At 30.7% G+C, this 17441-nt stretch overlaps 1 protein-coding gene across 9 annotated transcripts in view; it reads left to right on the plus strand.

Moving 5' to 3' along the window:
• The first annotated feature begins 3343 nt into the window (after nt 1–3343).
• The window catches only part of LOC132716637 (potassium voltage-gated channel protein Shaw-like), a 38834-nt gene continuing 24736 nt past the window's right edge, over nt 3344–17441 (plus strand). For 2 of the 9 annotated variants that reach the window (XM_060699953.1, XM_060699954.1), the window contains exon 1: nt 3344–4325. In XM_060699953.1, the coding sequence (XP_060555936.1) occupies nt 3881–4325 (445 nt within the window). In that variant the 5' untranslated portion in view covers nt 3344–3880. The remainder of the gene's footprint in view (nt 4326–17441) is intronic. The other 7 variants (XM_060699955.1, XM_060699956.1, XM_060699948.1 and 4 more) reach the window with 4 other exon arrangements.

Genomic DNA, 17441 nt, shown 5'->3' on the forward strand with positions numbered 1-17441 from the left:
GGTACTCAGAACTATATAATTCTCTCTCATCAACTAAGATTCCTTTTCCAAAGAAGTCTCCTTTATAATTCACCGAATGTTCACCTGGAACAGACCTTATTAAATGACATCACCAGCTGTACTATGTCAGAAGAAACTGAACCAAAATGGCATCAGGTAAAGAAGTATTTGACACGTTAGTAATTTTGTTTGATTCTTCGCACGTACACTTATATAAGAGAACAATGGTCACATTGTAAGAATACAAAATGTTGTTTTGACGTCATGGTATTATGACAATTTAATTTATATACACATTTGTCTTTTAAATTAGACGGAAGCGTTTGTGTACTTGTTTTCGTCGCGGAAGCACACAAAAAGTACTTTCACATCAATGATCTAACGTTTATATACTCGAATGTTTTCCATCTGTCAGGTACACCCCATACAAACAATATTGTTTTTTTCTAATAAAATACCATTTTATGATATTTTACTTATTGACAGTAATCAAAAAGAAATGGCCATTCCATTTGACAATGCTTCTTAACATTTTTGCATGTCACTTATTTTCAAAATGACATTCAATTTACAATTTATTTTATTCTCAGTATTTGTAACATGACAAACGGAGGTGAAACATATCATAGCATACACAAATGACATAAGATATAAATTAATCAATATTTTAACTCATTCGCTACAAACTTGTAAATGTAATATTTTTTCAACATATTTAGACTTCATATTAAATATTAAATGAATATGAAATCATTTTGATATAATTGTCCAAGACATATATAAATAAGTGCCTTATAAATAAAAACATAAAGCCAATACATTATTTTTTCACCATCTATTAAAAGCCCAGTCTGACCAAAAATGCTATAAATTGGTGCTGTGTCACAGCTACTTATTGGTTAAACAGAGGGGCCATTTTTTGTCTTCTTTTGTTTTTGCTTGGCAGTTAGTTGTGTTATAAAGATTTTGTTTGGAAGTCAATGTTTATATCTGAACCTGGTATCACCGATGCATTTTAAAGTGAGTATCTTAGATGCATTTTAAGGTGAGGTCATGACTTTTAAAGTACAAATTTCGATCTCTGCTTAATGATTCGCTTGCAATAATGTATGTTTATTTTAGTCTTATGTTTTCAAGTTGCTATAGTAACAACTGACAACAAACGTTTTCCAGTGGTTTAAACCATTGAAATTGTACAAAACGAATCGCATGTAAACCAAATTCTGTTTCATTTTCACTAGCGCTATTCAATCAAGAGAAACAGTATTTCAATGGGTCAAAGCCTTCGTTGATGATTAAACATATCTCTTTTCCGTGAATATTCCTTCAAAAAGCATGTTCTTCTTTGATATGTTTGTTTGATGAGAAACGATCGTACTAATTAGGATAACATGTTACTTCATCATGTCTTCTTTACATATTTGTACATGAATATAGTGTTTTTAAAATACATCTGGTATTGGAAAATAAGTTTCAATCAAAGCTTTTGCCGTATAGTTTGTATATGCAGCTATTTGTACTACTTATCAATATTTAGCAATATGTTAGATCTTTAGATGATAGAAGTACAATAGTTATGAGAATAAAGAATAAGTAAGAAAGGGCGGACTTCAATAAAGGTAGCCCTAAGGTAAGGCACCAGCATAATACAGTACAAAAACAGGATACGGGACAACGGCAAGTTAGCAGCAAAATGTTAAATTGAAATTAACAAAGAATCCCTTAAGAACGCGCAAAACGGCAAAATTTTTGGTAAATTTTGGAATTTTGAAACATTCGCAGGTACGTTCATACGGCGTTTGTTATGAAACCTTCAATGTGACACACTATGCCATTCTATATAAAGCGGCGTATAGTCCTAAAGTAAAAGAATGCGTGTAGTACCCTAGACGAGAAAACAATAGGCGGAATTGAACTGAATGGAATTTTGAAAGGGATCAGCGATTATGAAGCCTGCATATCACAGATATGACGTCAAAAGACAAGGTTAAAAAAAAACAGGCCACATATCCCACAGGTAATTTAACAGATAAATGGATGTCATTTAACAATTTTATAAAATAAACAACAGGCACATTCCTTTGAACTAAATTGATCAGAAATGCGACGCTTATAATTTATCTATTAAAAAGTACAGACAAAAAAAATAATAATAAAAAATAATAAAATAAAATGAAATAAATCTAAAGAGCAATACAGTTCAGTACAAAATAATTGACAAAAGTAACTACTTTTACAGATTTTAAGTACAATTAATACTTTTTTTCTCTTTTGCTACAAAAAATAGCTATTGCCCATTCATGTATATAAAATTAACTAGCCCGAATTTATGCACGTAACACACTATTATCTTACATAAGTCCTATAGTAAAATTGAAATGAACCATTGCATCATTACAATATTTTTTATAACTTATTTCATTAATCATAAGCTTGATCCGGGAAAACCCATATATCTTGTTTACATATCACGCGCCGTTCATAGAGATAAGGTGAATTCACATCATTTCTAATACATGCTTTAAAAATATCCGTAAAACATTTAGTTTACGGAACTAGTACTCTATCAGATAGCTTTTATCGCAGACACATGTTTATTATAACGTTTAATAGAGTTAAAAAAACGAATTTTGCTTTCGAAAAATACTGTAAAATGTTCAAGAACTGAATAATATCGAGATGTTTCTATCCCTTATGCTAATGACAGAGTTAATTTCTGTAAAGTACATGCATTACAAGAAAAATCTATTGAATCGCAAAATGCAAAGTTAATAGATATATCTAATTAGTGATACAAATGTCATTGTTCTGTTAACTAAATTCAATCCATTCGTAATGATGCACTTGGAAAATATAATAAATATTGCATCTCGTATGCGTTTTGTTTTTTAAAAAAGTTAATAATAGTAATCTAGCAGACTATTGCAACTAGTAATATTTTATGTCAAAAATATCAAGCAGTATAAGTAAAAAGATGATACACAGTTGAAAAAAACAACCATAAAAAAACAACAAAAAAACAACAACAAAAAACAACAACAACAATAATAAAAATAATAACAAGAAAAATCTATTGAATAATGATCTATTGAATAATTAATAATGAAACAACAACAACAACAACAACAACATTTTTAAGTAATTTATCATGCTGTTTGAAATAAAAGAATAGATTACTAAGCAGTTTTTCTAAAGAAATAATCTCTTTGAACTAAATTGAATTCGTTTATTTTTTAGAAAACAGCGAAACTTAATACATTGAAGCGATAACAAGTTTATAATGATTTCAGGCCTCGTTTGATAACCGTTGTTGACACTGTACTCTTGCTTACTGAATACACTACATGAGGTAGATAAAAAAAGCTATCTACCTGTACGCATGCAATTGTTGAAAGCTCTTTGATATTGCCGTAAAGCCGGTTAGGCTGATTAGCCGCTTGTCAGAGAGTACATGATCTAGTTCTGTCGGATTGTTTGAAAATAATGAGTAACGACAAGAGGACACGTGGGTGTGTAGTAATCATTCCCATAATGCATCTGAGATTACATGAAGACCTGTTGGATCACGTAAAAGAGAAAGCTTAGATCTTGCTGCGTTACGAAAAGTAGTTCTCGGATAAAAGTAAGAATGAGCGGATACATTTTAATTCGGTTTATATATTGTTTGGAAAGTGTTAATTTTTAGTTTGGAATTAATTTCTGTTCGCAATGAATTGAAGATTAAATCGATGTAAGTAATGCCGGTGCTAATTCACTACAGGTATATTCATTTTCTATGTGATTTATTTGAAATTTAATCAAATGTGACATGGAATGATGCAAGGAAGTAAAAACAATGATCTAAAAATTTGGAATACTTGTTTCTATTAAATATTTCACAATGTCGGCCGTGGACTTTTCAAGGCGTTCTTTAATTGCACCAAAGTCGTCAATTTTACCGCGTCCATCGGGAAGTTGTTCTAGAAGAAATGAGCACAAAATTGTTATCAACGTTGGTGGCATAAGGTATGAAACCTACAGATCCACCCTCAAAAACATTCCAGACACTCGACTTGCTTGGCTTACGAACTATAAAGGTGGACATAATCCAGATTTTGATTCCGAGTCAGGAGAATATTTTTTCGATCGCCATCCTGGAGTTTTTAATATGATATTGAATTACTACCGGACAGGAAAGCTGCATGCGCCAACGGATGTGTGTGGGCCATTATTTGAAGAGGAATTAGCCTTTTGGGGTTTGGATGAGAAACAAATAGAGCCGTGTTGCTGGTCTAATTATCGAGCTCATCGAGATGCTCAAGAGACCCTTGCCGAGATGGATGGAGGTAAGTCGTTAAATTATTACATCACCTTTTTAGACACACGGATATTTTCATAATTGTGGTCATTTTGAAGAATAGCATAATCAAGTCATATTTATTTTTTAAAGAATGTAAAGAAAATGAAACAATAATATTGATACACCTTACGAGCTGTAAATGACTTCTTGTATAGGTAATAGGTAATATAACATCATATTCAACCAATGTTACCTAAGAAGAAAGTACTTGCTTTCAGGCTTTGACTGCTTAAAAGAAAAGAGCTTATATACAAAAAACTTCACTTTATACTTGAAATTAAATGTTATTATTAATCTTTTTTGTAAACATACTGTTGACGAAACTTTTTGTTTTGTGAATAACCATGCAGTTTTAAAGTTTTTTTATAATTATAAATAACCAGGTACATTTTAACAGTTATATATTTAGGTGTTAGTTACAAGATTTCTAAGCATAAAGGAATGAGTAAACGGATTTATATCTCTTAACTTTTATCGTTAGAACAACGTGGTTTTGTTTGAAACTTAATCAAATATTAATATTTTCACAGTAGGTGGTTAAACATAGGGGCAATGAATCAAGTTTAGTGATAAGCTGGTAGCATGCGAAAGTAATTTCAATCATTTAAGTTTACCAAAGTAAGTTGTTTAGTCGTTCCGTGGCTGCGGTGAGCGAAAACGAAGGAATTTAAGTATGGTATTAGACTATTAGTGGATATAAGTATCTCAGAATAAAACTGAATTACTTACAGTTCTTTTCGGTTTTTAAAATACATTATGTTAGACGCCTTAGAGATTTAAGGCTGTGTTCTGAGAAACAGTGTTTTCGTATAAATATAACAATATTTAATCCGTATAAAATTTTGCATAAGTTACTTGAGACTTATATATACGGCAATCGAATCAAAATATTCAATCTTTTCAAGTTGCAACTAATTTATTGTTAGATACATTATTAGTTTTTTTGTCTTTGCGTTGTATAAACGTCAATGTTTTCTGAAGAAGACAAAATGTCGAAAGCTTAGATAAGCGTTTGTCTTTTTTGAACTGTTTAAATTATTCATTTAGTGACAGAAACGTGAAGATAAATGGAATTGATTATTCCACAAAATAAATTATGTTTTTGTACCGATACAACCCTGAAACTCGGTCGAAAAATGTATTTAGTCCATTTATGCTCAAATTTTGGATATTGAAAATTGTATATGATGGTGAAAGTTAGAGATTGAGATTTGTGATATACTTACAGAGATATGCATTTGATTATCCCTAAAATGAAGTCGAAAACTATATTATTTATTACTGCTGGTTTTAAGATTTTTTACCGAAAATTTCGGTCTTAATGTATCTATAGAAGGGGCTTATACTCATACCTATAAATAGCAATTCGTTTTAAAGTTTGCCTAACTTGGTATTTTATTTCAAAGATAAGAAACAATGTTCAAATATTCATGTTTTATTAATACATGCACATGTAATATCTCTACATGATTTATACTGACCTTTAATCAAACTTTTACTGAGCAACGCAAATGATAATTGATGATAATTCCTTTCTTTAAATTTGAAATAATGACTGTTTAGATTTAAGCATATTTCTAACTTTCTCAATGCTTAAATGAACAGTAATTATCTCTTTCTGTGACATGTAAATTAAAAGATATACGTATGTTTTGCATAGCTTATTTGAGTCTTAGGCGGTAATAAGAAACACGATAACCACCTGTTTATGTCAATTATAGCACATTGTACAATTTAGATTGTTTAATTATTGTACTTTTCTTATGTCGAAATAAAATAAAAAATGTTTCCTGTAAAATTTGAAGTCGACAACTCAAATAACAGTAAAGAATCATTTTAAACATTTGTACAAGTTTAACACAAAGACAACAAAAACAACAAATCATATAATCACATTTGTACAATTTATTTTCATTGATAATTGCATTTTGTTAATCTTAACAAAGTGCCAATAAAAGCAAAGCAATATGTGTTCGTTTCTGTTAAACAGCATCTGGCCGACTATTCAAGAACAAACATCAGCTCAACAGTCGTACACACTCAAGGATAGGGCATGCCAAAATCTTTAATTGTTGTGATTAAAAAGGATTTAGGATTCATATGGATAATTAAAAAAAGACAACATTGGACTATTTTAAATGTCGAACATGTTTGCAAAATTGAAAATGAAGTTTGACGTTTAAAGGTAATTTCTCTCTTAATGTAACTGTCGGCTGTGAACACAGAGGAGCTTTTGAACATGATTTGGCATAATGATCTTGGCTCTGATTCTTGTTTTAATTGAATTTGATCATTGTTGAATTTGATCATTATTGAATCCAATTTTTATTGACTCTATTCATTATTTTGAATCTGACCATTATTGAATCCGATTGTTATTGAATCCGATTTATATCTCAATTTGCCCCTGAATAGCGACCTAGTTCTTATTCTGATTTCTACTGATGTACATCTTCAATGTAAAAGAATATCAAAGAATGTATAGTTATCGTTTAAAATCAACCATTTTTATCTTATCTTTTAATTTTTAACAGGTTTTAGAAGATGGAAACATGTTTTACATTATGTAATACATGTAGTTAGATTTTAGAAAAAAAAGATAAATTTTTGCGTACATACACCTGAAAAATAACATTATTATTTAAAATTGATAGTTTGGCATAATAGGTTTATAATAATGCTTTTGTAACTTAAATTTTATTCAAAAGTTTAACTTGCTTGCATTACTAAAATGCTTAATGTGTGAGAATGGTTTTTTCTACTTTGATCGCTTTTATAGATACAATTTATATTATTTAATTTGATTTAAATAATTTTACTTTCTTTTATTTGTAGTTTTTTGTCTGAATTTCCTAAACATGAATTTTGCCTAAGCCAATGTTAGGGGCTCTTAACATAAGCTTTAGTAAATTTACAGGCCTGATGAAACAGACCCGGCCTGCACAGTTATTATTTTTGCAATGCCATTAGATTCTAATTTCGATATATTGTTTACAAAATTTCTACTGATTGTATCCAATGCTATGATTTCTTACTAATAAACAAATCGCATTTGTACTCGCATCGTAATAAATGAAAAACTTCCATAATTGCAACGTACGTTTTTCTGTCTCGAAACGTGATTATTATGATACTAGGACCTGTGTAAATCCAAGAAAACTAGTTACAATACAGAACTAACTTAGCACTGTTCCAACCATTTGCTTGCAACTTAATTTCTACACGTTAAATATACCTAATCATTCCATAAACTCTTAGATTAAAAACGTAACAGATACTCTTACTTTGTGAATGAATAATTTATAAAAATAATTTATTTGAGCCACAAATGACTACAGCTGGTGGCTTACGTAATCCGTAATATTACTTTAACAAATAACAGTTTCCGATGACGAGAAAAAATTAGGAAAGAAAACAGCTGAAATGCTGCAAGAAGTCTTCATAAATTCTAAGAAGTATGAATAAAAAAGTATCTATGAATCTTTTAATAGTGCATGTTTCGATTATCTTCAACTAATCACCAAAATTTATCGGGATCAAAAATAATGAAAGTACGGAAATGGGCACTTAATGCATGATGCAGTGTTGTTATCTTCATGATATATTGAAATGCATGTTGCTTCTTTTTCGTATGTGTTTATCTCCAGATAAATCCCGATGTTTCTGCATATTGAATAAGATATAAATTATATAAAAACAGGAGAGATTTATACACTATGTACGAGTTTGTGTAATTTTATGCAGGGTCTTTCTATTTGAATGTTTTGATTCAAACGCACATACTCTCCATAAATATAGCGGTTCTAAGATGATGGCAGTGTTTCTACTTTATGACGTAATAGTTAAAACGTCATGCAAACGTCATCATTGACAAAAGCATATTGCATTTATTAACGTTTTCAGAACATGTAAATCATTGTTATCAAATCATACGTTAAAGTAAGAAAATTGCTTTGAAATAGAACAATTCCATCATTTTAAGCAAGTTTAATTTCCATTTACGTTAGGTCATTGTCCCAAAGCCTTACCCATGTATTGTGATTAAGTGTTAATTCTGCTTAAGCCGGTGCTAGGGGGCATGGACGGTAACTTGCACTTTCCAGTACCGTCCATGAACAGGCTCAATCAAACCGAGCCTGCAGCATTTTACAATTTTGCAGTGTTGGGCTTTCTCTAGGGATTCTGTATTTTTTTTATTGTATTTGTTAAGTGGTAGAGTCGTTATTTTACTGAAATGAAAGTTTTAATGATGCGGGGATTATTTGATAAAATTCTGATAAAGCAGCTTTATATTGAAAATACTTCGCATATATTATTTTTGCTACTTAAGCTAAGAAAACTTTTTTTTTATTGATGAAAATGTAGGAAATTACAAATAAGTATGATGACTTTAATAAAAACAAATCTCTACGTCATTTGAACTTTAAATGCATCATACTCGGTAAATGAATAATTAAAAAACTGCAGACATTAAAACAGTCATATTTATTTAATAATAATAAAAAAAAATAAATAAAAAGAAACCGGAACATAAGTAGTCTAACTACACTCATTAAAATGAACTCAAAATGTTATTTAGAGTTAAAGTAACATCAATGATTTGTATGCCGTGGAAAGATTATGATATTTTGCCAAAAATATATTATGTGTTTTCTGATTATCTAGCATATTTATGAAATATCTTATTGGATGTCACATCATACTCGTTAACAGAAATTACAGCGGTAAATTATTTAGTAGGGTAATTGTCATTTTTGTCCAATATGATAATTATGCTTTTTCTTTTGGAGCTATGTCAAAATATGAAACATTTTTACATTCCACTCACATATGGTTGATGTCTGTATAAAAGTGGCACTCCTTTTGATTGTGAATGTCATATGCAACAAATATTACAATATATATGTCCAGTAAGAAAGAACCATAAAGGTCGCAGGGTAGAGGGAAAAAATATGTTGCTCTACTCGAATGGACCTGTTCCATGATTTTGTCCAGCTTGTTTGATTGCGAATGATATACTGGCAATCGATATTCATAGTTTCTTTTATTTTATCACAAAAACCAAGCCGTAGGATTGTAATAAAGCCATTTAATAGAAATGATATGACACTTCGATATGACGTCATTTGTATTAGATACAAGCATAGCGTTAAAGCGGACCAACTTAAGCGTTACACTAAAGGCGCGTCAATGAAAAATGACTCTTTGTAATTGTAAACCTTTCTTATTTTGGATGTGTAGGTTAAAAAAATACTTTCGCGTATATATGACATAATGTGCTCTCTCAATCGATCTCCAGCAATGAAGTTGGATATGATTTTAACATGGAGTTGACAAGGTCACTGATACTTTAAGCACAGCACTGAAAGTTCTGTTTTTAGAAAGCCGGGAAGAACTTAATTAAGGACTTCTAAATATGTGTACCTTGTTGCCAAGGTAACAAAATTTTTTGGAGTTCGAATCATGAGAAAGAGAAAACCGGTGTGTACTTTCTTAGAAATCAAAATGCTTCTTAAAGTGTTATTCATATATTTGAGTTTTTTTACGTTTGAGAATTTATTTTACTGCGCTGACAAATAATTGATTTTAGAATTTGGTCATTTTTTTGCGATTTAAGTTTTATGTAGCTTCAGAATTTTAGTGTGATGATGCCCAGCAAGTCCGACCCACCCGTCCCCCGAAACACAAATAATATTGAGATGTTTTTTTTTTAGAAAAAGATAACTATCTACCTTATTCTAAAATTCTAAACGTCTTGATTATTTTGAGAGTAAATTAAGAGACTTACATCATACAATTAAGTAACAACTACTATTACTTGCCTGAGTTAAAATAATTTGGGGTTATGAGAAAATAAACCATACATCAATCAAAATGCTTTTCCCATAAAAATAATCATTATTATGTCTCAAAAAGAAAACATAGCAAAATAATTGGACATCTTTAGACTTTCTTTGATCTCAAAAAGTCAAGTTTCTCCAATAAAAAAACATAATAATATGGTATAGGAAATTCTTTAAAGTATATAAATAAAACTTTATTTAATAACAAGTTATTACTAAAGTCTGATTGATAATTATACAGTCAAAACAGTTCTGTCAAAATACTTCTTAACCTTGTTTTGCGCTAAAATTGTTTACTTCATCCAAAAGATAATTATTCAAGCTTGAATTGTACAACAAACTCTTGCAATTCATATTAATCATTGACGAGTCCGCTTCTTCAAACCCAAGACACCATGTATGCAGAAGCAGACTCCCTGCACATACATTTATGTCAGTTATTCAATCAAACATAAGAAACAAATGAATAATGTAAAATATGTTAACCACAGTTAGCAGTGTTGCAAAATAATCAACCATTAGGTATGCGTCTATTGTTTCTTCAATTTGCTTGTTTCATTCATTTCATGTAATATTTTTAATGATTTATTTAGCACATGTTATCGTGCATGTTATCGTTCCAAGTAGTCTTGTTTTAGATTTATCATGCGATTTCCTATCAGAACTTTTGAATGTGTTGTTTTATATTAAACAGGTGCATAGGTATTTAACATAATCGTGCATAGTATGTGAATTTTGGATTTATTTGCAGATTTGAAGACATAAAATTATTATATCTTATGTTTAATTAATTTTTAACGTATGATAATTTTTTCTAGTGTTTTTAAATTCATTTTCAAAACTGTAAAATGTTTTTGTTTATAAAAATTGGTCTCACTTTGAATCCCCCAAAACACTTCTCCGGGCCATTACTCTTAAAACTCAAATCACTTTACTTGCGTACCTAAGCATGAGAAGCTTATAAAGATATCCTGTTCTGAACTTATACATTATCATACTCCAATTACTAGTAGCTATCTTAACCAGAATGAATTGGTTTTATATTTAACAAGTGGTGGTAAAACGTTAAATTTTACCAGGTATTCTATCTGGAAACAGTTAATTTATAATTATCTACTACACAAACTTTTCTATCTCCAACGTTTCGAGGGGTTAAACCCCTCTTTATCAAGGAGTTACTGTTTATTTTTATATGAATCACATATTTATCTTCTTACATGTCTTATCTTTAACATTTGGCACATATAACATAGTTAAAGATAAGACATGTAAGAAGATAAATATGTGATTTATATAAAAATAAACAGTAACTCCTTGATAAAGAGGGGTTTAACCCCTCGAAACGTTGGAGATAGAAAAGTTTGTGTAGTAGATAATTACCAGGTATTGAAGCTTAGTTATTATCTTATGTCTTTTCCTGTTTTTTGTACGGTGTAATGCTGTGTTTTTGTACGGTGCTCAACTGTATTTCTGTCTGTTGATACTTTGTTGCAGAATTTTATTCAGGGGGCGGTGTTTAGTGAATGTCGCCTTTCCTTGTTGTTCTTTTCTCTCAAATTTGAGATATTTTTACAATATATACAAAACCAAAATATCATTGTTTTCTATACAATTTGGTCAATCTTGCAAAGCTGTATGTAAGTTGTAGCTTAACTTGAACTGCATAAAACAACAAGAAACAATGGATAATACCAAATTTTCAAAAAAGGTAAAATACGATAAACAAAATCAACAAGGAAAGGCGTCAGTCAACGAAAGCAACTCCTTCACGACCCAGTAACAAGGGCCAGGAGCCCAGTGGGGACCTTACTTATAAACAGCAGTGTAAAAGTTAATTATATTATATATTGATAACAATGCACATGCATAAATTATATAATAAAAATACAGTTGAAAAGAAACACAATATGTTTTTTATTGTATCATACTTTGGAGACTTTTCTATTGAAAACGTGTACGAGTTAAATCGTATACCAAAACGTTAACTAGAGTGCAGGTCTTAGTTTCCCGCACTCACTGTCTGTTTAGAGAGTGCTCGCTGATTGGCTTACTTATTGCGACGACAGGGAAAGAGATAACTATAGAAAAGTCATATTCAGATGTTCGTACAATGGTTGCTTTTTTCTAGGGTTTAATATTATGACGACAGGGAACGTGTTTTTATAATTGCCTGTGATACAAAAGAGAAAGAACGTCAAAAGACTCGGCAATCTGATTTATACTTGGGGCTATGCTCCCTTGTACAAATCAGATAGCCTCTTGTTTCGGTGCCCTGTCTAAATAATAAGCTGACAAAGCAAAAATAACTTGTATGCTAGTTATTATATTGTTGTACAATATAAAAAAGTAGGACAACAACATGTCTCTTGATTAAATACCAACTATATACTGCTTTTATTTACCGACAATTCACCAAAGGCAAACCAAAATATTAGGCATACTTGTGCGTCTTTAACCTGATTGTTCCTGACAGATGTAGTACAGAAACAATAAAAAAGGCAATAAGTGGGGCTCGTACGTAAATATGCGACACTTTTATTTGTAAGCGTTAACATGTAACATTCCCTGGTCTGTGGCGGGTTTAAAGCTTGCTATCTGATGAAGTTACAACTAATATTGTGCTGTAAGTAATTATAGATAAATACGTATTGACGTAATAATAATTCCAATTTGCTCGTCGTATGGTATAAGAGAGATAACATTTTGTTGGACATTTAAGAAATGTCTTTACTTTTCTAATATCACCATCTCCATGCTCAGCTACATATTCACATCGCAAAAAATTCAATATAAACTTAACAAAGGTAATTCAGTTGTTAATATTTTGCTGTATATCGGTCAAAACCATCTTTTAGAAGTATGTTAACAATTAACACTAATGCAAATCGTATTAATCCATCAATCAAAGAAATGAAAGCTCGCAAAACACTGCAGTCTGAACACATTGAAGGACAACACTATATAGATAAATATTATATGTTATTTTGGTTTTGGAGTGATATATGTGGATATATTACCTGTTAAGATTTTATATCACCCGAGCTGTTAGGCGAGGGTGATATTTTATCTTGGCAGGTAATATATCCACATATATGACTCCAAAACCAAAATAATAATTTTATTACCCTTCCCCTGCCGAGTTTAGACGATTTTTTAAAAAATCATTGCTGTTTCAAATGAAACGTCGAAATAAGATTCCCTTTAGGGTACCTCTTCGTCACAACATGACGTCACATAAATACATGACGTGTTTTCTCCCGTACCTAATAAATGTAAACAAGAGAAAAGGAGTAGTCTATTAAACGCACTTTTTTGTAATTTATATCAAGCTTTCACAAGGTCATTTTTGTTTTCGATACTGATGGTAATATGTATCATTACTCTACTTTGGTAAATATTTATCATTTGACAGTTAAAAAGTGCTTTTAAATCGGAATTTACACCGCGTAAAATCGAACCGTACGCGCATCACCTCAGCGCATGTTGTTTACAACGTTGGGTACCCAACGGGGAAATTTAGTGCGTATATTACCCGTCTGGCTCGGTTATATCAATTTCTTTCGGGTGATCAATATCCAATCAAAAAGGCGGAAAAAATCTGGAAGGGTAATAAATATATATATATATATATATCCAAAATGTAAAGTTTAAAACAATACGGATAAAAATAGCGGGGAAAAAAGAATGAAGTGATGCCTTTTCCAGTTTACATTGCAATTGTTTATTAACAAAACTGTAATAAATAATTGAAGAGAAATATCAACCGGTTTCACCCGTTAAAGGGATCTTCAAGATAATGACGTTAATAACGTCGCTTGGTAACGACGTCAAAACAGTGTAAAGGGACGTTACTCTTATAACGTTTTAAAGGGACATAATAATAAGCTATAATATTATTGTTATATATATATCAAAGTTATTTTGAATTCAATTCTGGTTTAAGAACGTTTATTAAAACAGTTTCTTTCATTCTTCTTTTGAATGTGTCTGGTTCTCGCATTTTATAGATTGGCATTATATTAAACATGGAGTAATGTCTTTTGCGCAAATGGCAATGTGTCGACTGACTGGTAATAATGCATTGTCTGGATTTCGTATATGTTGGTTGTGTAATGTTACTCGATTTCTTAAATTTGAAGTTTCTCCAATATAATCTTTGGAACAACCATTACATTTCAATGCATAAATTACATTTCTAATGTCGCATGATCCTGAGAATTTTACTTTAAATTCGCGGCCATTCTTGAAATGGTATGTATTTCCTTCTATCATGTGTTTGCACAGGCCGCATTTTAAACTGCTGCATCTTTTTATTTTATTCTTTCTCAGTGTTGAAGAAAATCGTGCCCTGGTCAAAAGTTTTTTCAGATTAGCCGGTTGTCTTTTACTTTTAATTATGTGGCTTCTGTCAATAATTCCTTTCATTATTTCATCATTTTGTAAAATTGGTAGATTTTCTTGTATTACTGTGAAAAAATCGGTATTCCTTGGATTATGTGTTGACACGTATGGTATGACTTTCTCGTCCGTCTTTAGTTTTGTCTTCCGTAGTTCGGATTGTTCTATTGCTAAAGCTCTCTGGATGCCGTTTTCTATAAGTTTCTGAGGATATTTTAAAGAAGCCAGGAATTTGTTTAATTCATTTAATCTGAGATGTAATATGTCTCTATTTGATATAATTGTACAAAGTCGTCTAGCTAGTGAGAATGGGATGTTTTGTTTTGTGTGTTTTGGATGACAAGAGTTGAATAAAAGATATTGTTTACTGTCAGTAGGTTTATAGTAGATATCTGTTTCTATTTGGTCACCATTTAATTTAACTAAACATCTAGAAACGGCAATTTCTCTATACTGTTTTCCATTGTGAATTTCAAATCTTTATGAAGGTTATTCAGTAAAATGTTAAAGCAATTCAATTCATGCTTAGATTTAGGCCATAAAATAAACACATCGTCTAGAAAGCGTTTCCAGTAATTCATGATATAAATTATTATAAATTTCTGCAATTTTGGGATAAAGCAGTTCCTCCTCCACATAGCCTAATACAAGTGTTGCATACATATATATATCTGATTCATATTTGTGTGATAACTTTGTGCCAGTAATGTATTGTGTGCAATAGTTGTCTGGTATGATCATGATGTGTTTGATTGGTTGTCATAACACAGTAGTCACAGCCACAGAGTGATAAATTATCTAGTTACATATTAACCAATTTCCTGTGGCTACATGTATAACATAACTGTTTCTAGTCATTGTATGGCAACGACATTATAAATATATAATTGTTTCGTACAACTTTATGAAATTATTATTTAGCAAGACTAATACAAGCTGTTTGGACTTTAGAAGTCTTGCGTTTTTCTCTGATCTTTCTACAATACAATATGCCATTAATATTAATATTACTATTTCATGATCTAAATACGATATGTTCAATGAAAACAAACGCATTTTTGTTAAAGATTTTTTCTTATAGTATTCATGCTCGTTATAACTAAAAATAACTTGTATTCCCTTGACATATATTTTGAAACTATTATCCATATTTTGAATTCATTTCCTGTTCTAATTTATAGATGAAAACATAAAACTGCCGATTCGAAAATCTGCCACTGGAATGTAAAACGTACATAGATTTTTGTGTGCAATTAATGATGTTCTCATTATAAAGTCATCACCATAACGCTATGTGATAGAGAAAGAAAAGAAAACCAAAATAAAAAATAGGACAATTATGATCAAACGTACTTAATTGATTTCAACATTTCTTAAAACAAAAATCAAGAAGAAAAAATGTGGTTTTTATAACAGGAGGTTTTATGTTGTAAGCACACCCAAGAAAAAATATCTAATAAAAGAAAACCAATGATTATCTAATGTTTGTTAATATTAACAGTATTACTGATTATAATAACAAGTAACTGAAACTCGTTTTATGCTTCTATGATTATCTAAAGATAGCTGTGGCTAATGTAGTTGACTTCAAACCACTTGCTCCTTACCGCTGTATGTTCGAATCCCGCCAGGGACTTTGGATTTTTCCATGTAAGGTAGTTATCCGGCTAGCTACGGAACGGCGGTGGTCCTACTCAGGTACCCACTCGTGACTTAGATAATGAAAGGAGAGTATTAGGTCTTCCTCCACCTGTAAAGCTGGAAAGTCGCCATATGACCTGTACATTTTTGGTGCAACGTAGAATTCGACCAATCCCCTGACTAAAAAAAGAACATGCTCTAAAACTATGATGCAAACGTCGTATAATTAACGTTTGCTGTCTTAAAGAAGGCATGTCATATTTGTTACAATGGATGTTAAATGTCCATTAAACGTTTGAAATATACAAATTAAATGTGTTTAAAATGCCCTTATCGTTGATATTTATGTTAAATGAATATGTTTAACAAATTCAAATATACTCATATCTGTATGAATACGCTAATTTCAACAACTTTTATACATCAAATAAACAGATATATACAATGCTTGTTTCTAAGCTTGTAAATTTTATCAGACAATGTTTAGAAGAAATAAAGGCGAGAATTTGCCGAGTTATTTTACTTGATGAATTAAGGGGTATGTTAAGCCGATGTGTCTGATAAAGCTGTATTTATCAGATAAGCAATTTAATTTGAAAAATTAAGTCTGGTCTTAATAGATAATGTAAAAGTGCAACATCTCTCACGCCCCCTAGCACCGGCTTAATCAGTATTGAATATTTAACAACTAACTTGCAAGAATCAATGGTCATAATTATCACTTTCGTTGTTTTTCTAATTAGTTAAGTTTCATTTTTTGTCCTTACTATTTGCGAATAGTGAAGGTCGAGTGTAACATTAACTGTTTTACAGGAAAATAATTTCAAAGTGAATCCCTTTTACAAAGGTTGTTGCTTTTCTTCATCATATTATCATATTATTCATTCTAGATAACTAAAAAAAAATTTTATTCGCTAACAATTTAAAGAAATATACTATCAGTACGTTTTTGAAGGTATATGTGTATAACTAAATAGATTCATTTAACGATATAACGTTATGGACTATTAACATATTGATATTGTTTTACTGTACCTCACTTGTACAACCAATGAGAAGGCGTCGTTACAATTTTAACAATTCTGTACAGAAACATTTTCAAATTGTTGTTTTTATCGGATCATAAAGTAAGTTTTTTATCATCTGCAAAGTGTGAATGACACTCACATATGCCATCCTCTAAAGAGTGCGCGTGTTTTGTTAGAATCATGCAAAGATTT

This window comes from Ruditapes philippinarum, unplaced genomic scaffold (assembly GCF_026571515.1).
Source record: "Ruditapes philippinarum isolate M1 unplaced genomic scaffold, ASM2657151v2 ctg645_1_1_1_1, whole genome shotgun sequence".
Taxonomy (NCBI): Eukaryota; Metazoa; Mollusca; class Bivalvia; order Venerida; family Veneridae; genus Ruditapes; species Ruditapes philippinarum.